This window comes from Aulonocara sp. 'chitande type north' Nkhata Bay, linkage group LG6 (genome assembly GCF_057382095.1).
Source record: "Aulonocara sp. 'chitande type north' Nkhata Bay isolate Kocher_YH1m ecotype deep benthic linkage group LG6, A_spYH_male_GT1.1, whole genome shotgun sequence".
NCBI lineage: Eukaryota > Metazoa > Chordata > Actinopteri > Cichliformes > Cichlidae > Aulonocara > Aulonocara sp. 'chitande type north' Nkhata Bay.
In genome coordinates this window covers 26122992-26146644 of record NC_141349.1, presented here as the reverse complement: position 1 = coordinate 26146644, position 23653 = coordinate 26122992, and the positions used below count along the sequence as shown (strand labels likewise).

The 23653-nt window shown below is 38.5% G+C and overlaps 1 protein-coding gene across 1 annotated transcript; it reads right to left on the bottom strand.

Annotated features, from left to right (window-relative positions):
• Positions 1-7986: 7986 nt before the first annotated feature.
• LOC147327910 (uncharacterized) lies at positions 7987-14592 on the bottom strand. Its single transcript, XM_086297414.1, has 5 exons — positions 14550-14592; positions 9044-9436; positions 8366-8509; positions 8198-8256; positions 7987-8103 (listed from the first exon to the last, which is right to left on the bottom strand). Exons 1-5 carry the CDS (start codon positions 14590-14592, stop codon positions 7987-7989), a joined length of 756 nt encoding a protein of 251 aa, XP_086153540.1.
• Between the last annotated feature and the right edge of the window lie 9061 nt (positions 14593-23653).

Below are 23653 nucleotides of genomic sequence, written 5' to 3'. Positions count from 1 at the left end.
GACATTCTCCCAATCCTCTGCTGTATCATCCATGTGCTCTCTGGCAAACTTCAGACGGGCCTGGACATGCACTGGCTTCAGCAGCGGAACACGTCTGGCACTGCGGGATTTGATTCCCTGCCGTTGTAGTGTGTTACTGATGGTGACCTTTGTTACTTTGGTCCCAGCTCTCTGCAGGTCATTCACCAGGTCCCCCCGTGTGGTTCTGGGATCTTTGCTCACCGTTCTCATGATCATTTTGACCCCACGGGATGAGATCTTGCGTGGAGCCCCAGATCGAGGGAGATTATCAGTGGTCTTGTATGTCTTCCATTTTCTGATGATTGCTCCCACAGTTGATTTTTTCACACCAAGCTGCTTGCCTATTGTAGATTCACTCTTCCCAGTCTGGTGCAGGTCTACAATACTTTTCCTGGTGTCCTTCGAAAGCTCTTTGGTCTTGGCCATGGCAGAGTTTGGAGTCTGACTGTTTGAGGCTGTGGACAGGTGTCTTTTATACAGATGATGAGTTCAAACAGGTGCCATTCATACAGGTAACGAGTGGGGGACAGAAAAGCTTCTTACAGAAGACGTTACAGGTCTGTGAGAGCCAGAGATTTTCCTTGTTTGAGGTGACCAAATACTTATTTTCCACCCTGATTTACAAATAAATTCTTTACAAATCCTACCATGTGAATTCATGGATTTTTTTTTCACATTCTGTCTCTAACAGTTGAAGTGTACCTCTGGTGCAAATTACTGACCTCTGTCATCATTTTAAGTGGGGGAACTTGCACAATCGGTGGCTGACTAAATACTTTTTTGCCCCACTGTGTATATATATATATATATATATATATATATATATATATATATATATATATATATATATATATATATATATATATGTAGTATATACATTGGGTGAATGTGCAGTAGTAGCAGCAAGCAGGTGAATTCTGTACATTAATATGAATAGACATCTGACTATTTTACAGGATAGACAATATAAACATATTTAAAATTAAAAGAATTGAAATGTACATTGTGCCTTGGTTTAGTGTCTGGAAGAGTCCTGTCTCAGTCAATTATAGATGATGTGAGAGGGCGGGTGTGTGTGTTTAGGGCACGGATGGCTTGGGGATAGAAGCTCCTCTTGAGTCTCTCTGTCCTTGCCCGGAAGATGCGGAACCTTCTACCAGATTGCAGAAGTTGGAACAGTTTGTTGCCAGGATGGGACGGGTCCTTCAGTATCTGCGCTGCTCTAGTCCGGCATCTCCTGGTGTAGGTGTCCTGAAGCGGGGGGAGAGCAATCCTGCAGCAGCGTTCTGCTGTACGGATCACTCTCTGGAGAGCTTTTTGGTCCTTCACACAGCTGTTCCCAAACCATGATGTCATGTTCTGTGTGAGGATGCTCTCCACAGCGCCTGTATAGAAAATCCTGAGGATCTTTGGAGAGACCCTGAACTTCCTCAGTTGTCGTAGGTGATACAGGCGCTGCCTAGCCTTTTTGGTCTGGACCTGAATGTGGGCAGCCCATGTCAGGTCTGAGGAGATGTGGACACCAAGATACTTGAAGGACTGCACCCTCTCCACTGGAGCTCCATTGATGATAATGGGCTTGTAGTCTCTGTGCTGACTCCTTCTGAAGTCCACCACCAGCTCCTTGGTCTTGCCAACGTTCAGCTGGAGGTGGTTGTCCTGGCACCACGATGCCAGATTCTTCACTTCATCCATGTAGGCCGCCTCATCGTTGTTGGAGATGGCACCCAACACCACTGTGTCGTCAGCAAACTTCACAATGGTGTTGGAGCCATGGGTGGCCACACAGTCTGAAGTGTAGAGGGAGTAGAGCAGTGGCGACAGGACACATCCCTGCGGTGCTCCTGTGTTGATGGTGATGCTGTTGGAGAAGCACCTGCCCACCCTCACCACCTGAGTTCTGCCAGTGAGGAAGTCCAACACCCATGCACACAGACGGCTGTTAAGTCCCAGATCCCTCAGCTTTGTGAACAGTCTGCAGGGCACTATTGTGTTAAACGCTGAACTGTAATCAACAAACAGCATTCGCACATAGTTACCCTGTTTCTTGTCCACGTGGCTGAGAGTGGTGTGTAGGACGTGGGCGATGGCATCCTCTGTGGATCTGTTGGATCTGTAGGCAAACTGCAGCGGATCTGTGGTGTCTGGGATGGAGGAGGAGATGATGTTCTTCAGCAGCCTCTCAAACACCTTCATTACTACCGAGGTCAGTGCAACTGGCCGGTAATCGTTCAGGGATGAGGGTTTGCTGTTCTTGGGCACAGGGATGATGGTGGATCTTTTGAAGCATGTGGGGACCACAGACTTCGCCAGGGACTCGTTGAAGATGTAAGTGAACACACCTGCTAGCTGGTCAGCACAGCAGCGCAGCAGACGGCCGGTGATGCCGTCTGGCCCCGCCGCTTTCCTTGTGTTCACTCTCCTCAGTGCCGCTCGGACGTCATGCTCCGCGATGCTGGTCACCGGTCTCTCGCTGATGACGTCACTGTCCTCGGTAGTCAGGCGGTAGATAGCATTAGCCGCCTGGCTAACCTCGAAACGGGCGTAGAACTGATTCAGCTCGTTGGTGAATGCAGAGTCAGCGTTGATCGGCGCAGTGTCCCTGGCTTTTTAGTCCGTAATGGTGCGTAGTCCGTGCCACATACTCCGTGTGTCGCCCTGGTGGAAGTGGGACTCCACACGTTCCCGGTACCGGCGTTTGGCATCTCTTACCGCACGCCGCACGCCGTATGAGGCGGCTTTGTAGGCGCTCATATCGCCAGTGGCAAGACCCGCGTTGTAGGAGGCGGTCCTGGCGTTTACTGCAGTGCGGATCGATCTGTCCATCCACGGTTTCTGGTTTGGGAATGTGGTGACTCTCGCAGTGGGGATAATCTCCTCCGCTAGCATATTGAAGAAGTGCTATATAAGAATCAGACCATTTAATGTCTGGACACATTACATGTTTATTAAAAAGTAAATCACTTTGTTTATTCAGAAGAGCTGCTAATTTTTGGCTTGTGTACACGTTAATATAATATTGTATGTGTTTATTTTAAACTGTTGGAAGTAAAACTAATCACACTATGTGCTAATCTGGTGGTTTAAACAGTGTACAGGCCAAGGTGTTTAGTTACATGAGCTGTTTGTCATTGTGGGTTTCCTGTGAGTTTCACATATCACAAGGCTTGTTGAGGCTACCTTTATTGTCATTTTTGGGTTGTTGTAACTTTATGTGGCTGACCTGTCATTAAGCAAAGGATGAGCCTTTTTTTTTTGCCTTTTTTGTGACGTGTCCTAAAACAAATTTAGTATGTTGAGTTGCATTTGCATGTAGAAAAAGCCACTCTAACCTATCAAATGCTCTGAACTACTACAGTACAGGCATTGTTAGTTATAACTAGAGATGGCACGATACCACTTTTTTATGTCCGATACCGATATAATAAATTTGGATATCGGCCGATACCGATATGAATCCGATATAGTGTATTTTTTAATCAATAAAACTGTTTTTATAATATCTTGCTGCATTTTGTATAAGTTCAAACTCAAGTTTAAAAAAAACAACAACACTAAAGCTATTCTGTTATACATGTATGCAAAAAATACACTGCCCTCAAAAAATTTCATAGTTTAGCGATACTGATCAATCTAGTAAACTTAAACCTACTCCATCCTCCCTATCCGATTGTTCAGTCTGACGTCACTAGCCATGTCTGGGTCTAAACTCCGCTGCAGGTCCATATATCAAATGATCACTATGGCATTACTGAGAGTTGAAAAACTATCTAAAGTCTTTCATCTTTAATAAAATGATCAGCGTTCTGCTCTACCAGGTGTAACAATTGAGTTTAACATCCAGGCATCCATGAAAACGGAATTTCTGACATTTAACGGAGTTAGAAGTTAGCAGGGAGTTAGCTCGCTAGCTTCTATCTAAATACAATATAGCATGTCCTGACTGCGGGGTTTTGGAAACAAATTAAAACGTACAGCTCTGCTATCACTTCCAGCATAAATGAAGACAGAAAACTAAACAGCAGTGACGTTTGTAGGGTTACTGAAGTTTGGCTAGCTGGTATATAATGATGTGCTATGTGACCGCTAGCGACACAGCTACGTTAGCATAATATAAACAAGCTAACTTTTTTCCCCACTCGATAAAAGTTAACGTGAGTGTTCTCGGTGGTCAGGAACAAATGTAATCGCATGGCAGGATGCTGTAAAAGGACCAAACTTCAGCCAGGAGAACAACTGAGATAATCCATCCACAATACGAGGTTAGTCATTCATATACTGCTGCATGGGCTGGGCTGTAGTTACATCCTAAGGTTTTAAAAACTGAGCTTAAATAAATGATTAGTGGTAATAAAAGCAGAGGGAGGACAACAGGGATCACTGACTGTTTTAGGAGCTTTTTGAGATCAAATAGAAGAAAATACATAACATTAAACATGTTAACAACACAAAAGGCATATTAAACGCAGACTACTTTAGACCCGGAAGTAGGATTCGTCGCGTCATCACTGAACAACCGGATTATGGTATTTTAAAGAGTAAGCAACCGGGTTGCAAACTCCCAGCAAAAAAAAAAAAAAAAAAAATAGGGAACCACCCCCACCTCATGATGCTTAATCGACGTAATCAACTTTAATTTGATACAGTGTGAAAAAAAATGCACAGAAATCAATTATTTTTCAAGAATAATTAAATAGATTCAACATCTTTCTTCAACAGAACTGCAGACTGCACAGTTAGTACCTTCCCAAAGGAAAAAGTACTATAGCTTACTAGGGTATATTAAACTTAATAGTTACTATATACAGTAATGGACTTCTATAGTTTTTACATCAGATTAAAACTTTGGGTGTAAGATTCAGATAATTAATTATTAAAAGCTAGACATTTTAAATGAGAATAAGAAAGAAAAGTATGTCATAACTAACCAATAATACACCAGGCATAGTAGGCACAAGTTTCTCCAGGTCCTTACGTGGTAAGTAGGGCTTGGCCTTAGAGATTAGACGTAGTTGATTGAAACTCGATTTAACTACAGAGGACACATGTTTGTCCAACTTGATAGATTCAACATCTTTTTTCAACAGAACTGCAGACTGCACCAACCCGTTCTCACTCCCAAAGCGTAACATTTTACGCTAGGTGACAAATCGTCACCATATTACGCTTTCGGCTACCCACCACGTTCCTAAATGACGACCTCGGAAAAAAGAGGACATATGAGAACCGTCTGGACTGAATCTACACATGTTCGCTCTTTTTCTTCAAATCGCTTAGAAACACGCTATTTAACATCATTAAAGACCTGGTTAAAGTCAGGAATAAGGTTATGGTTAGGGCTAGGGATAAGGTTAGGTTTAGGGCTGGAATACAGGGCTGGAACGTCTATTACCGCGGGAGTGTCATTCACTGGATTCCAGCCATAACCCGCCGCGTACCATAAGAACGCCGAAGGTCTCCTTTCGCGTTCCTCAGGAACGCCGCGGGACGTGACAAAACGTCGACATGTTACGCCTCGGGAGTGAGAACGCTCTGACTGCACAGTTAGTACCTTCCCAAAGGAAAAAGTACTATAGCTTACTAGGGTATATTAGACTTAATAGTTACTATATACAGTAATGGACTTCTATAGTTTTTACATCAGATTAAAACTTTGGGTGTAAGATTCAGATAATTAATTATTAAAAGCTAGACATTTTAAATGAGAATAAGAAAGAAAAGTATGTCATAACTAACCAATAATACACCAGGCATAGTAGGCACAATTTTCTCCAGGTCCTTACGTGGTAAGTAGGGCTTGGCTTTAGAGATTAGACATAGTTGATTGAAACTCGATTTAACTACAGAGGACACATGTTTGTCCAACTTGAAGGAACTGTCCAAGACAACACCCAGGTTCCTCACAGTGTCAGAAAGGGAGTCAGCAAAGGGCCCAAAAATACCAATTAGTTCAGCCCGAGAGAAGGGAGTATCAAAGATTACAATTTCATTCTTCTTATCATTTAGAATGAGGGAATTGCTCAGTAGCCAGATTTTAACTTCATTCATATAATCGGAGAAGTGTTGCAATGACGACGTGACAGCTAGTTCAAAATAGATTTGAATGTCATCCGCATAGAAGTGGAAATAAATATTGTATTTATCAAAGATTCGGCCCAAGAGTAACAAGTATAAAGAGAACAGCATGGGACCCAACACAGACCCCCTGGGGGACACCAGAGGTAACAGGGGCAATGGAGGAGGTGTAGGTACCCATGGTGACAGAAAAGGACCTTTCTGAGAGATAGGATTTAAACCAGCTAAGGGCACTGCCCGTGATGCCCACCAGATCCTCAAGCCTCATTAAAAGGACATTATGGTCCACCAAATCAAAAGCAGAGGACAAATCAAGAAAATTTAACACCACAGGGCGCCCTGAGTCAGCAATTGGGAGAAGATCATTAAAGACTCTCAGTAATGCAGTTTCCGTGCTATGACGTGGCTTAAACCCTGACTGAAAATTTTCCCCGATATTATTTGCATCCAAATAAGTTTGAAGTTGGGAATGAACAATCTTCTCTAGGATTTTAGACAGAAACGGGAGTTTGGAAATGGGTCTAAAGTTAGCGAGGTCATCCTGATCAAGGGAGCTCTTTTTAAGTATAGGTTGCACTACAGCGTGTTTAAAAGCAGCCGGAACACAACATAACATAACAGTGACAGGTTAATTAATGATACAGGGCCCAATAATGTTAAACCCATCTTTAATAATGCGAGATGGAAGGATGTCATGAGCAGCGTTTGAGTTTTTTAGGTGATCAATTATACCCTTAAGAGTAGGGAGCGAAACTGGATCAAACTGATTGAGGTTAGTAGAGCATCGTAATGCTGGGGCCTGACTCATCACAGGGGGGTGTGAGACTCTTAGAGATATCACGTGATGCATACTGCTCCGACGTGCTACGGTTATGAGCCGAGTTATGCCATGTCGCAAGTTTTGTGAGGTGCTTTTTTGATATTTAATGGATCGGATTATATTTTTTATTTCTCTCCGATATCCGATCCACTAATTTAGGTCAGTATCGGACCGATACCGATACGTAATATCGGATCGGTCCATCTCTAGTTATAACAATAGTTTTTACTGGTTATACCAGTAAAAACCACTCTACCAGTAAAAAGTAACAACTGATAAAACAGAAAACAGAGCAAAAGAGCTTTTCTAAAACCTGTGAAAAGGTACTTTGAACTAAGCCCTTTCCAAGTTCTAAGTATTTCCAGCCCCTCCCAAGTATTTTGCATTGACTGAACCTAACCAGAGAAAAATAAGAATAAAATGGACATTAAAATAATCCCAGTAAGACTCAAAAGACTCTCTGTTAACAGTCATGTGTCAGACAAGTCGATAGAAAACGTAACTACCATTATAGTTCTTTTTGTTAGTTTTTATGGTTTAAGGCAGCACCGTCAGTCAAGCTTTATGTAATAGATTTATTCCAATTTAATTTCTAGTTGGCCAGCCCAGTAAAAAAGCACATAGCAACCTACCTTTCTGTTAATTTAAAAAAGTGCAAGCATATTCTAAAAACATCTAAAAAACGCCAAGTAATTAACAATTCACTTACAAACCAGATGACATGTAGCCTGAAACATCGTAATAAAAACAATTTCAATTAAAAAATATATATTTTTGTGTACATTTCGGTTCAGAGTGAAGCTACAAAAACACAAAACCTTCACATGCAGAATATTTTAGAACCAAAATGTCCCTTTTTGAACCACAAAAATATCCATTACTCACACCGATTCAAGAAAATTACTGAAATAAAAATGTATTTTCTGTACATTTTCAACCATTTGCAGTAAAGGTTGGCATCACCAGAAACAGAGGAGCTTGCAGCAAAATATTTATAATATTAACAAATCATATTTGAAAAGTTTTCACACTTTCACACAAAACAGCTTCACACTTAGGTGTAGAATTTTCTACACCTTAGAAATATTGATAGCAGAATATGTGCAGAAGTCAGAACTCTGTGTTTTCTTCTTTTGCCTCTGCGATGCCTGACGGATTTCAAGGGCAGCGTAACACATATCTTCATCCTAAGAGGTCACGTTTGTTGTTAGAGCTCCATTTTGTTCTACTGTAATGCTATTACTGTAGTATAATATAAAGTTAAAACATTCTGTAAATTACCTTTATTCTTGTTAGACGTCTTGTTTTAGGATGTATCTGGTCAACTTCAGGTTCTTCAGCTTTGAAAAAAAATTACGTTACAAAATCAAAACAATGGACTGAAATTAGAAATGTTTTGATTCTGAGTTTCTTGATTTAAACGAACGGCATATGAATAGTAATACTTACAGTTAATAAATCTTTTCCTACATAGATGATAAACCAGAAGTGAGGAGAAGAGTGAGGAGATGCCAGCAAAAACTGGACAAAGAGAGAGTAGCAGCATCCAACATAGGTCACAGTTCTGAGGAGGTTGGTGATGTTTGCTGAAACCTGGATCAAACAAAAAGCTCTAATAAGTAGGTTAATTGTATTTTAATCTCATAAAGGAATTTCATGATTTCTTTGACCATGATCATAAAATGAATGCTGTTATCAATCTTCTGTTACAACCCATGCTAAGTTTTATTTGCAGAATGAATAGACATTTTTTGAAAATTGTTACTGCTATACAATTGTGGCTTTTTCCTTTGATTTCTTGACATGGGTTGATTGATTTTGATAACTGCACTGCGCTACTGTTTTTTTCAAATTGGAAACTTTTTTTTTCAGAAATGAAGTGTAAAAAGAAAAAACAACCCAGGGGTTTGTGATACTGTGATTATATGAAAAATAAATGTATACCAAATGGTTTGCATGTAAGTAGCAAGGGGTCTCTGATTTTGTAAGAATTCTTTGAAAAATATTAAAAAACAATATTTCCTTGAGTGTTCTGGTAAACTATGATGCACAACATCACTCAAATTCCATATCAATTAAGATCACATGAAATATCATACAAAAGAAAAACCTGACAAAAACACTCACCTATTATGATTCTTGTTGTGGCATTGCCATATGTGTAAATAAATCTGGGCACGATGAATTCTTTATCCTCCAGCCGTTGTTGTTCTGTTCCACAGTAGTAGAGGCCTTCATCAGAATCAGTGACGTTTAAAATCATAAGGTCATAGGACTCAGAGGAAAAATTCCTCACAAATTGAAAATGCGATAAGGGGTTCAGTAGGTCAAATGTGTTATTTCCCCATGAATTATATTTCAGTTTTAAAACAAGAGATGGCTGGTTCTCATGAGAACAATCCCTGTACCATACTATATATACTCCAGAGGATAATTTGCAGTCACAATAGAGGGTGATATTGTGTCCTGCATGGATTATCACTTCTGATGCAGAAATCCAATTCTGACAGGAGACCACTCCTGGAATACAAACAGATTGGTATAAGAAAATGAAATGTGAAGCAGTTTACTTGAATTCCCATCTGGTAAAAACAAATTCCCTCAACAACAACAATAAGAATGACAATGCAGACACTGATTATTCTTAAAAAACATCAAATTCTCTTATCTTAAGAATTACCCAAGAGAACAACCACAAACACATGCAGCCCAGCCATCTGTGATGATAGTTGAGAGCTCAAAGACAGATAGTGTATATATCATGCACATGGCGTTTCCATTTAAGGAAGTCAAAGCGGTGATTGGCTTGTCATGCAGAAATTTCTCATCTGTGATACTCGTCTTGATATCTCTTTGAACTCTGGTGCATATTACAAGTTTATTAGTGTTCTTTAATATCTTTAGATTGCTATTGAATTAAATCAGACGTCTGATTCAATTCAATCTTTTAAATCTCCATTAAAAATGTATTTATTTAGCCTTTTATGTGTACTGTAACTTGTGTTTTTTGCTTTGATTAATGTTTATAATGATTTAACCTTCAGCCTTTCGGCTTGTGACTACTACTATGCCTGGTTTACTATTGATTAGTTATCTCTCCCACCTGTCAGTATATTATTTTATTTTTATTATTTTATTTATTTCTATTTATTATTGCTCTTAATTGGTTCTGTGAATCACTTTGCCATACCTCTGGTTTTTAAATGTGCTATATAAATAAAATTGTATTGTATTGTATTGTATTAGATTGGGTGAAACACAAAAAAACAAGCCTTAAAAAATGTGCTAAATACTGTAAAAGGGTCTGTTTTGAGCCAAACCATGATCTTTTCCTAGCCTTATCAAGTTATTTTATTGCCTGAGTCTAACAAAACTGGAGAAAACGAAAAAGAAACCAAAAACTAATGCTATTAAGAATCAAAAATGTTTTTTTTTATTTCACTTCTGACCTCTCAAATTCAAATTCAAATTTTATTTGTCACATACACAGTCATACACAGTACGATATGCAGTGACGATATGCTTAGACAACTGCTCGTGACCTATGAATAGGATAGGAAATAAATATGAAAATTAAAATAAAGGGATATTTTGTGGTCCTTAAACCACAATGGTAATATAACAGAAGAACAAATGACTTGTATGACTGCCTAGTTGAGATAAACTGATAAATAAATCTAATAAATAATAGAAACCTCAAGAACTCAGTTTGATTTGTATTAATAAATTAAATCACATTGATTACTCATAAGTTCCAGTCACTTAAGTGACCAACTTAAGTTTCTCCTATTTTAGATTGAATGCACTGAGTAAACAGTTTTGTTTAAATGTATGTGCGTGTGTTTCTAGGGTTGGAGTTTTGGTAAAAGTCATAATAAACACGTCATTTTCAAAACTTTAGAATTTTCTGGCAATTATTTAAAGGTTCAGGCTTTGAAAGATTGAGAGAAAGGAATTGCCAGCAAACCTAAGTAGCATTTATCCAGAGAGGAAACGTTTACCTGAACTATAGTGAGTATGCAGGGAAGCATATCACATTAATAAAGACCAGAATCCAACAATATCACTGATATTTTAATAGGTTGTTCATCCTCTGGTTTATTTGTTAAAGGCAAATTCCTCAAGTCTTCATGCTGACTATTTAGTGGGCTAAATGGTTTCTATTAACCCCACCCATGTTGTCTGCTTGCTGTCATTTGATGTGCTTGTGCTTTAAGGCTAAACACTCAGAAACAGCATGACCCTTTTTATGAACATTGCATTCCCATTCAACCTTTGGAACAGAGGAGTTATCACAAACCCACTCTTATGGGTAAAAGCTAATTAATCTGCTGCTGCTGTAGGAGCTTTCAAAGTTGTTGAAGAGTCAAATCAGCAAAAAGAAAAAAAAAAACCCAAACCAAAAGCCTTTAGTTAAAACGCACGCAAAACACACACACAAAAAAACGTTTTAAACTTACAAATGAGCTCCTAGCAACTCAAGGAAAAACATGACAAAGGGGTGGTGATTAAACAAAAATGGGTTGTCTCCTCTACAGGCTTTTTTTCACAAACTTAACACAAAACAATGAAACTGATCATTTACTGAGAAACAAGCAAAACAACAAGCTAACATAAACTTAATATAAACAATAGCATAGCATAGACAAGCTCTCAAAAACTTGTGGTGCTTTGATTGGAAACCAAAATGGCCACAGACTCTGAAGTGCAGCTTCAAACCCTGTATATAGCCCCCTGTGACTCAGCCTACAGCCAGTGAGTTTAAAAAGTAGCCAAAAAGAGGAAAAAGGAGGAAATCCAGAGACTGGGATGCAGAAGCAGCTTAGCATGCACTAACCCTTTAAATTTTACATTCTATATAGACTTTGCTCTCAAGCACTATCAGATTGGACAAGGACTATCTGATCATGTGATCTGCCATCTTTATTTTTATGCTTGCTGTGGTCCTATGGTATTTTTTCTAGGTCAGCCTGTTTGAAAAACTGTGACACTTTCTAGATGTCAGTAATGAGGTCAGTGCCCCCGCACCACAGCCACCACCCCCACTTCCACCCCACCCTCTAAAGCAATTCAGTACATGAAGTATTATAACAAGGGAACTGACATTTGCAATTGATATATAATACAGAAAAAATATGTAAATATTTGTTCTAACCAAGTTTCTGTAATTAATTTTAAAGATCTATTTATCCAGAATCAGTTATTTCATTTCAAATTTATAATGACAAACTATCACTAATGCTTTTTACATTCAGTCAGAAGCACTTGTTCTAGTTGTTCCAAAAATATGATGATTGAAGGAATGATCTGTAGGTTTATGACCCTATTACAAAGATAGCTGAAAAGTTTTAGTTTTAATTAAGCAATACATCAAACAGTTCAGCTAACTGAGCTGGGTTTTGAAATCCTTCCAATATCAATTTGCTTGGGTTCTACTGGCATTTGGAGTTGATGAACTGACACTGTCCACCAGAGGGTGCTATTTCTTTTGGAACAGATATTTATTGGGACAGCCTTCCACAGATTTAGTATATTGTTAATATAATGTTAAAAACAATGCTTTAGTTAAAAAATATTTTTAACTAAAACAATTATTACTAATAAACAATATTTACCAATGATCAGTAATGTTAAAATGTACAATATGCCTATGCCATAAATTGGTGCACTAAAAATTATTATTCAGTGTCAAAGCTGTGGGTGTCTCAGAGACTGGTGTATTTCTTGATGCATGTGATGCAACAATAGTGAGAAGGCTCTGGGTCATGAGCTGACTTGTTTCAATCTAGACCACAATTCTTTCCTAAACCTAAACTTTTCTGAGAATCGCTTGCCAACCAAACAGCTTGTGCAAATGAAAGTAAAAAAGTAAAAACAAAACTATTCAGTGTGAGAAACAAGACACAAAGATTCACAGTTGTGTGAATACTCCACCCTTTTTTCCATCTGCCTTCTTATAATGTCTTTTAAACAAGTATAAAAATCACCTACAAACATCTGGATGGTTTTTGTAAAGTTACAGCTTGTTTGCATATATAAATCTGTTTACAATTTACTTCTTAATTTGATCATTTTAGCAGTAATAAGTGTTAAGTAAAGGCTAATTCTCTATCAGTTTGCTAATTATGGCTATGCACAGTATTACCTATAATGAATTATACCAGAAAATCTCGTTCAGTCAGCAAAAGAGGGTTAAGGAAGCTCTTTCCTACCAGTCAAACATGTTATACAATTGAATTTGATATACAATGGACATATGATGAAAGTAGTTGTCATTTGTTGGTAATAATATCTTTTTTGTCATCCACCCTAACCATTACAAATATTTTTACATGTTATTCAAGTACTTAAAACTTTGTGTACAGAATAAAAATGTGATCAAACATAACAAATGTAAATGTTATCTTAATCAGATAAGTGGCAAAATCATTTATAAATGTATTATTAAGGCATTTAGGTTGACAGCCTGTAGTGGGACTTGAGCACAAGCAGTTTTATTTAGGTTTCTGTCTATTTACAAAAACTAATTTTGACAGGTTGAATAATAATTCCAAAAACTCCAACAGTGTCAAATTCAAACTCATTCAACCAGTCTGTTATGACATCCCCTTGGATTAATACATTAATAGGAGAAGTATTACTATACTATTCCTCATCACCCAGATGCAAAAGACTTTAAACCGGCTCACAATAGAGAACCAGAGATATGTACTCACAGCTTAACTTTGTTATGAGTTCTGGTAAAATATTTTTCAAGAAAATGGAAACAAGCCAAGGCTATTTCCTGGACATTTTTTATAAAGCTGAAAACTAAAAATGCTTTTGAATATCAAGGTTTTGTTTTAAACTTAAATAATAGTTTGCTTTTATTGGTCTTTGTCCCTGAAAGCGAGGTAGATCCAAATTTTTTGTTTAACTCTACGTCAGCCAGCAGAAAAATGTCAATGTGACCACTTTTTTCATGGCATGCTCACAGAAGTGATAACTAATAAAATAATGTCTGAATATTTAAATAGGTTTGTAAATTCTGACTGTTCTTTGACTTCTAGAATGATTTTCACATGATAAGATAAAATAATCTTTACTAGTCCCACACGTGGCAAATTTTTTGGTCATGGCAGTAAGTACGAGTTTAAGAGCAGTAAAAGTTAACAAAAACACAATAGGATAGGGTAAGCAATAATACAATAGTAAACTATACAAAAGGAATAAAATACTATATACAATAGAATAAAGTACAATATAAATAAGATTAAAAGATACTGTACAAAGAGCTCTGTTGTAGTAGGGAAAAAAATGCATGATGCCATGCTGCATATATTTCAAAAAATTGAAACTTAAATTGCCGCCCATCAGAGTGGTAAACAGAAATGGTGTGGCAGAGCAGTCCCTGAAGAGGTTAAACTAGGCTGAACATTTATCACAACTTAAATGCGGGGCAGGCTGAAATGAAGCTATTTATATTTCACAACCTATTTGCAAATGTTAGTTGTGGTTGTATGTTAGTGCAACTATGAGTTGACTTTCGCAACAGTGTTTGCAGTGCAAGCATTGTCAGCATCGCAGCTTACAGCTACCCCTCTGCAACATCAAGCAAGAAGCATAGACCTGCAGAAACCACAACTGCTCCCACCTCTGTAAATGTCAACAGCATGGTCAACATCTTCAGCCCCCATTTTAGTGTATGCACTCGTACAGGACAGGAAGCAGTTTGTGCAGAGTTTCATAACTGTGTGGAAACTTTGATGTCAGTATAAAAAGATTTTTTTTCAGTGTAACAATGTTGCATTTCACATTGTGTTTAATTAATCTCATTTAACTATTACTTAACCACATCTTGGACAAACTGTCGGCACAGTGATATTACAGGAAAAACATGAAAATAAACATAATTTCTTTATTAAACTGTTATTTAAAATACATATAAAACAAATAACTTGCTCAGTTTTATCATCAGAAGAATATTATCTTGTTACTTACTTGTCTATAGGTTAGCTTTGTACAAACAAGAGTGCCAGGGAGTACTACAACTGCAAACTGTAGTATACATACTGGCAGTGAAAATATATAGGATGTAAGATATGTTGTGGGTGGCTAATGTATACCTTTAAATATAAAGATTTGAGTAAGGGTCAGGGGGGAGGTCAAGTATTTTTAAATGTAAAACAGCATTTTTTTACAATCAAAACTCAGGCTTAGTGTCTGATTCTGTACACACAAGCATTGAAGGCCTTAGAGGCTAGCCACTTTATAACAGTACAACAGCTTTAACCAAAATGAGTTTTAAAATGTTTTTGTTGTAGAGGTAAACAACAAACAAACATGAAAACAAACACAAAAAAGGGTTTATGCAAGCTCCTATTTTTGTTTACCCACATGTTTTTATCTGGCTAACTTTATGCAGCACATTAATATCAATATAAGTTTTTTGGCTCTGCAAGTACCATCCGTGTGCTTTCTTTGACTAAGTGTGATTTCTGTGGACAAAAGCTGCAGTTCATACTCTGTGTACAAAGTCACTTTTAAGTAGATATTTGGAACTTATGTGTGTTGGTGTGTGTATTTTTGTGAGTGTCTGGGAGAAAGAACAAGATAGATATGTGCATTTGTTTGTACACCTTGTCTGTGTGTAGAATACCTGAATGGATGTTTATATCCCCAATGACATACACAAGGTCAGCACTATACTGCACAAAGCAGCTGCAAGTATGACTTCAAATGCCAGTTTTGAAGCTCATATTCCCTCTAAATGTCACTAGATGGCGATGTGGCTATTTATTGACACCATTAAAGAGAAAGTGCCTGTTTAGTACATCTATTATGTTGACTCACTGTTCTCGTCTCTTTTTAGCCCTGTGCAGTGTTATTTGCAGCTCTGTAAACACTGGTTTGTAGGATATTAATTGTTTCTGAATGAAAACTAGTTATGGGATGGAAAAAAAGTACAAGATTATTGTGGGGAATACATAAAATAGAAACGTTCACTTTATTAGGGTAACAAAAAGGAAGGCTTAATTCTAGTGTTCATGTTGTAGTTCATTTTTGTTTTATGCTTTTTTAATCTTATGAAATACGAATAATATCATTTGTTCAGTTACAGACAGGACACTGTTATCACATTATCTCTAATAAAGATGGTTGGATTGAAAAGCTTTGACTTACAGGGCTCTAAAGTAGGAAGAATAATAGCAACTCCTCACAGTTCAGCACAATCAGCATCACTAGCTTTGGCTTTAGAAATTCCCATAGACTTGAATTGATCAGTTGTACTCAAATCTTTGAAACAGTTTTAATCAAAAAAGGAGAATAGAATCAAACAAATATATACACATCAGTGCAGTTAAACCTGATTGACAGTGAGGGTGCCATAATAAGCACTAGCATGACTAAATGCAATAAAATTAACTCTGAAAAAGTTACAAGATGACTAAGACAGATAAACATATGGCCAAAACATTCATTTGTAACTTAATGTTCTGTTCATACAGTCAGTCAAAAGTAGATATAATATATTATTATAATATATTATAAAAAATATATAAATAAACATTGTACACCACCAGACATATCTATGGACTTTCATGTCTTCACCCATCGATGAATCAATGACAAAACACACCAATGTTTGTCATCTGCTTGTTACAAGAACTCACATTACATTTCAACAGCAGCTTCGTCAATGAACATAGTCATATCATTTAAAGGTAAATTGAACCAAATATTAAATTATTAAATATTCACAGTTTGCAATATTAGAAACATATTTACTCATTTTTGTTACCACAGATAACATTTACTGATTTTTCTTTCTTCTCTCCCTGAGCTGTTTCTCCCACATATCTGTTCAGTACTGTTCCACCAAATCTATGAAAACTGACGTAACCATGACTACAAGACACAGTCAACCCAGAAAAAATGGGAGTCCTTGTTTCTAAACTTCACAATTTAAGACATGTACTGTACTCTTAAAATTAATTTGAAATCTTCAATGGAAAAGTGCTACCATGACAACAAAGGGTGTACTATTACCCTAAATAACATTTCTGCACATGTGGAATTCCATTTTCAAAATGTGACTTGCAAATCCCCTATCTGTGTGTACAAGCATGACCCATTAAGTTTATTTTTTCTTCTATAAACAAATGGATTCCAAATAGCCACCGCTGCTTTTTTTTTCAAGCCAAAAAATTGAAACAAAACATTCAGATGGGCAACATTGCACACACTTTGCTTTTGTCCAGTAATTTATGGATACATGTTGTTAATTGGTCACTTACTGTTGTTTCCTGTTTGCTTCCTTTTAGTTGAATCAAACAACTGCGTTACTTTAATCTGACTTGCAGTTAAATCTTCGCTCTCAAGATCTGTTCAAAGATACAAGACACATGTTGTATCTTTGAACAGTTGCTTCCTAATTAGTTCAAAACTTGTAACTTAATTTCTTTTTTAACTTTTTAACTTTAACTGATCTGACTTTGCACTGTCCTCTTTCTCTTGCCGTCTTATATAAAACTCTGGACCACAGATCCACAGTTTATCTTGAAAAATGTAGCAGCTTTTCCTAATTATTTTGATCATTAAACACCACAATTCATCAAAGCATTAATCCATAATAAAATACATGGTCTCAAATTATATGGCATGTAAATCCATTATTATTAGGCAGCTGCATAACAGCATTTCTTTCCTACCCCTATATCAATTGAAGAAAAAAAAGGGATGGTACATCAGGCAACATTATTTATGAATTATATTTACAATTATTAAAGTTTTTGCAAAAGCTGGCACCTATTAGATGAACAAACAACACCTTTAAGACGTTGACTGCACAGTTTGTGAGGCTGCAGTGAGGACTGAAAGTGCTGTAAAAATTGCTAGAGAAAATATGAGTCAGCCACAAAACATCTTGAGACATACATCATTTCAATGTCCAGTAACATCGATAACTATGACTTCAGGAATTAAAAGTATAACAGCGGCCATTACTACTCCGGGGCGAAAGATAAAAGAAAATGGCCAAAATCCACTTCTCTCACCACGACATCCCATCAAGGTCAATTTGTGCCGCTTTTTCGTCTTGCCTGAAGCGCCCTGCACGCCTCATCTTGTGAATACACATTTTAACAACGGGGAATCAGTCTGTCACTAAGACACATTCAGTCCTCATGCAACCCCCCTCGCTCCCCGCACCCCCACCCCCCGCTCAACAGTCCAGTGAAGAGGACAGAAAAGCTCTGCAGCAGCTACGTCACCGTGGAGCTGAAGAGACATGAGACGATTTGTTCAAATCATTCCCTAGGTGACTCGTACTTAGCGCCTTTCACGCCGAGCCCGTTTTGAACATACACATACAGTCACACATACAGAGCAGCATAGACCCAGTGAGATATAATGCATATGAGCAGCCACACATATGCAGGCATTCCAACTCTCATTCATGCAGCTTACTCTCACTGCATGCCAAAACTGGGGTCACAGCCACTCATGGTGAATGAGTGCCAAACAGACTTGAAAAGATGAGGCGAATCCAAACACACACTTTCTCACTCAGCGCCATCCTTTGTGTGCACCCACCCACCCCCACCCCATTTCCCCCATCCATCCTGTGTCTGCTTGTGTCACTGCTTCAATCTAAACTGATGCTGCTTTTTACCCATTAGCCTTATTAATCTTTTTAATCATCAGAGTGTTAACACTCGTTAGCATCACTGTTAGTTGCATTCCAATCCAGTGAGGATTAACATCCAGCAGGTTAGTCATGATGTCAACGACAGCCTCAGGAGCTAAACATGCACCATAAGCAGTCAATAGGTGAGTTGTTCTCAATTACTGACCAATGCAAGATAATTACACTTTTTGACACTTCAAAAAGCGTGGCACGCGCACACACAGATGTTTAAGTGTTTGTACACACAAGCACACAATCACTCTCATATGCACACACATGCACACACACAAATACACAAAGTGAAGAAGTGGAGCAGCTTAATGAAGCAAAGCAGACAAGGAGGGACGAGTTAAATGAAGGGGAGAAAAGGAGCTTTCCCTTCCACCTCATTCTAATCTGTTGTGATTGTATCCATAGTCAGGTCTGTCTATGGCCAGATGGTCCACAACACTACAACGCATGCACACACGCACACACACACACACACACACACACACACACACACACACACACACACACACACACACACACACACACACAAGGATGACCAGAAACCCAGATCCTCATGAGAAAGCAAAATCAAATACCCTATATTTGCTAAAATGTCAACCTCCCATTACCTATAAATTGAAGGAAAAAAGAGAAAATTACTATATCATGTTCAGTATAAAATAAGTGGAAAAGGGAAAAAAATTTAAATGTATGACGAAACAAAATAAAAATCAGAGAAAGGCTTGTATGAAGATAGATTAGAGGGAAAAATGAAGGACAAAATAAGGCTTCTCCTTTTTTTATCTTCTCTTGTGTTGTTGTAGTGTGTGACTGTTTTGACCCACTGGCGAAAGGGTTTGTGTTCAATCACACTTTCCTCTGAGACGGAAATTAAAGTGCTCTTTTTGGAGCCTTACGGCACACACATTCACACAAATGCACAAAGGCTCTGACTTGCATTCATACACAAAGAGACACACATTTCTGCTCTTACCACATGGACTCACATGCACACACTGTGCTTGTCTTTCCCTGAATAACCAGCGCCTGCCTGCCTAGCTGGCTGGCTGGATGCTCTGGGGCAAGTCTGACATGAATCCCGTCTGATGCCTGTTTTTGCACTCCGATAATTCAATTAGGAGACAGGATGGCCCGTGCCCTGCTGCACACACCGATCAGAAGTTGTGCCAAAACCCCAGGCCATTGGGTTATAGTGAGAGGAGGGATACATTACATGATGTTACCTGCATGCACTGACAAGAAGAGACAAGGCGTGACCTATGGGGCATCTTAAACGGCTCAGTGGCAATTTGACCAGACCAACTCTGCAGGGAGGCTGTTTAGATCCACTAAACCATGAACACATACACAGAACACAGTTTCTATGCAAAAAAATAAGCGTGTGTGAAAGATGAAAACAATTTGCATGTATGCAGTATCTACGGTGCACAGTCTGCATTCAGTTTCCAACAGTAGTCACAGAGAGGCAACAAGTTAAAAGGGAAAAATGAATAATTTAGAGGAGAAACATTACAGTTGCCCCTTTTAGTGACAAAAAGAATCACTGAATGGGTTACTGAGCATAAATGTGATGTGAATCATGTTTTAGCTGTCAGTATTACCAGATCCCAAGCTACTTCAACATCTGTGAAAGATTTTGAGCATGTTGGCAAGAGTTCTCCAACACCATCATCAGATTGCCAAAGGAAGAAATTTATTTTAGAAGACTGGCATGAAATTCTCCACTAATATTCCACACAACAGCAGAACCAAGGCCAAAAACAGAGGCACTGAAAATGTTTTGTGAACTCATGGTGGTCCAGCACTTTAGCATATGTATAGCACCATGCTACAACAAGGCAACTCAAAGTGACACTAGAGATAAAATGCAACACAATATAAAAGAAACATCAGACAGTACAGATGCTAAATAACACACAGAATAGCTACGTAAAATAAAAAATATCTTTGAAATTGAGCCAGTGCTGCATTGCACCAGTGTTTGTTTATTTAAATGCCAGTTTTTACAGATTTAAAGGTGAAAAGGGGCAAAAAAATGCAGACAGAGGTGGGATGGGGTGCAGCAGAGGCAGCACAGAGCCGATCATGGATTTTGCAAATACACAATTTAACTCATAGACTTCTAGGGTGCTTCCATTTAAAAAGAAAAGGATATTGGCTCTCAGCAAAATGAAATCTCTAATGGCCATTTGCTTATATTAAAGTAATACAAGTAAAAAAATGCAAAATGATTCAATCCAAACTGAGCTGGAATGAAATACAATATGTACAATACACACAGAACTCATACACAGTAAAAGACACACATTCTCAGCTTCACTAGTAAGAAACACAGAAAACTCACTCACCCATAACACCCACCCTCCACCCCCATCCCACCACGCACACACACACACACACACACTTACACACAATCACATGCACAAATGCATTGCATTTCTTGCCCTCCTTCTACTTCACTGCTCTGCTAATGTCATTCTTGACATGACACCAATGTTTTTTCCTTCTCACACATGTTGAGGAGCAGTGAACGTTATGTCCTCTTAACTAGGGCAAGCAGAAGGCCAGCGCAAATGTTCTTGTTATCTGTGAAATTTATGTATGTGTGGAAGTTGGTGTATGTGGTATCTTTAAAATGGGAGCGCTATTGTTGGAGGGGAGATTGTGCCTCTGAAAGCAAAATTCACTCAGGAAGCATTTGTTCCGGGAGGAGATGAGTAAGGAGATGAGTTGTTTTTCCTACATAGCCACACACGCGCGAACACACTCTGGTCACATAAATACACACACACAAAGATGCACGGGCTCTATTTCCCACACACCATTACATACTTACATACACCCCTCCGGAGGCAAAGAGAGGGGAGATGAGTTGATGGAGGGTTGCAGGTAGTGGATGATATTAAGGGTGTTTTATTTTTAGGGGGTGAGGAAAAGCACAAAGCTTAGACTGCACCCTTTCCACAAATGAAAACAAGAGGCATTAAAAATAGATGAATAGAAAGCCCTCCTTCCGGAATCATGGAGAAATTGAGGTAGTGAAAGACAACAAAGGGGTAATGACCGAAGATGGAGGTTATTTATCCCTCTGCTGAGTGGTTTTACTGTGACCCCCTCAGGGCACTGTGCCTTCAAGCCACACTCACATTCACACATATACATAGTTCACAAGTTCAGCAAGACCACTTTAACATGGGAACTGATCACATATGGTGTTCTTTACAAGGTTAGACATTCACAGGCTAAGCCTGTAGCCTTTATTTTATCATGACATCCTGCTGAGATAGGAGGGAAACCAAGCTAAGAACATGGCGGGACTTACACATCAGGAAAGATGCATTTAGAAAGAAGATGAGGAAGAGAGGAAGAGCAAGAATTTGAAAGACAAAAGCAAGCAAGGGAGAGATGGGGGCATACAATTTAAATGCCATACTGACAGAAACTAATTCAAAGCCTTAACAACTCCCAATAGAGTCATGTTTCACAGTACCAACTACTTTGAACTCAGGGAGAAGAGCTCGTTCTTTAAATCTGAAAACTTCCTGCAGGCGGTTCCTCACAGTGAGGGCAGACATTGTGATAAATTTCTAACCCATATTTGTTGACAAAGCTGCTGGGACAGTCAGCAGAAGGGGGTCTTGGGAACTCCTGCTGCAGTCATCTAGATTTTTTATTTTTTATAATCTAAGGGAAAAACTAAAAGATTGAATTTATGAGTAAATATAAAATACCCCAGTTGCCAACAATACACATAGAAAAAACACATAGATTTGACATTTACTTTTGTGCAGGTCTTAAGAATTCTCATTGCACTAGGATGAATAGTATACAAAAAACATACTATTCAAACTCAAAAAAAGAAAAACTGTTCTCACATAAACTCTATCAACCTTCAACCTCAAACTTAACAGACCATGTTCATCAGATTCAGCCATATGGCTTTTTAGTTTTAAATCATATCTGAAGGGGAAAAAAATACACTTTTTGAAACTTTGCTTGGGTGTGGGTGTACAGCAATACAGAAACAAGCAAACATGGTATAAAAGTGATGGTTTAATTCCAAATTAGAAACCTGAACTCAAGAATTACAAACCATGAGCTTCATTTATCAAACTACATGTTGAAAGAGCTCTAAAGTGCTCTCCGTTCAAATACAAGCAGTGTAAAAGAAAACTGGTATTTATCATATGTGTGTACACACAGCAGTGTGAAATCTGCATGAGCAATGTCATTTACAGAAGAAATTAGCTAGAAGGCTAAGCATTTTTCTTTAAAGGATTTCATGACATACTTGTCAACATTGACATGGAACAAGTTAAAAGGCTAAACATCACTCTACAGAACAGTCAAAAAAGGGTGACTAAATAAGTAAGCGCTATCGCTACTGTTATGGCCGGTTACAGAGGTCAAAACGAAGTAAAAACATATTAAAAGCTTAAAGAGAACTGCTGCAAACAACAAAGAAATTATTGCCGCAGAAGGGGGACAATCCATCTCTGCAATATTGCCTGTGGGTGAAAAAAACAATCCAGTAATTGGTGAGACACTGCTGGCAGGAACGATCCCTGAAGGTGATACAGATTGCTACGGTGAATCTCAACAAAGCCCGAAGAAGAGTGGAACAAATTTTATTTTTATTGCCTGATTATCATTTCGGTGTTGTATAGCTTATTAGTCACACTTGAAGAAGTGAAAAAGGGGTTTTGTACAGATGAGGGTACCAGTGTCAGAGAACTGACCAGAGTCTAGAACAGGGGTGCGACTCTAGAACAATCTCAGTCCACAAGGGCCGGTGTCCCTGCAGGTTTTAGATCTCACCTTGGGTCAACACACCTGAATCACATGATTAGTTTGTTACCAGGCCTCTGGAGAACTTCAGGACATGTTGGCTGTGTCCCAATTCAGGGTCTGCACGCTTGAAGAACGTGCACTACGCGTACTACCCACGGTGCGTACTAGTACGAGAAGTGCGGAAGTGAGAGGCTTGTGAAATGGGACGGTATATGCTTCGTCGCGCTGTTCAGGTTGCCTAGCAACCATGATACTAACCGCGAGAC

Bases quoted from the DNA above. Each gene is read 5' to 3' on its own strand.
- LOC147327910 (XM_086297414.1), bottom strand. From the start codon at position 14,592: ATGGGGGCTGAAGATGTTGACCATGCTGTTGACATTTACAGAG. The intron at 8,257-8,365 runs GTAAGTATTACT...TTTTTTTCAAAG, and splicing joins TAGGAAAAGATTTATTAACT to CTGAAGAACCTGAAGTTGAC. The intron at 8,104-8,197 runs GTAATTTACAGA...GTGACCTCTTAG, and splicing joins GACGTCTAACAAGAATAAAG to GATGAAGATATGTGTTACGC.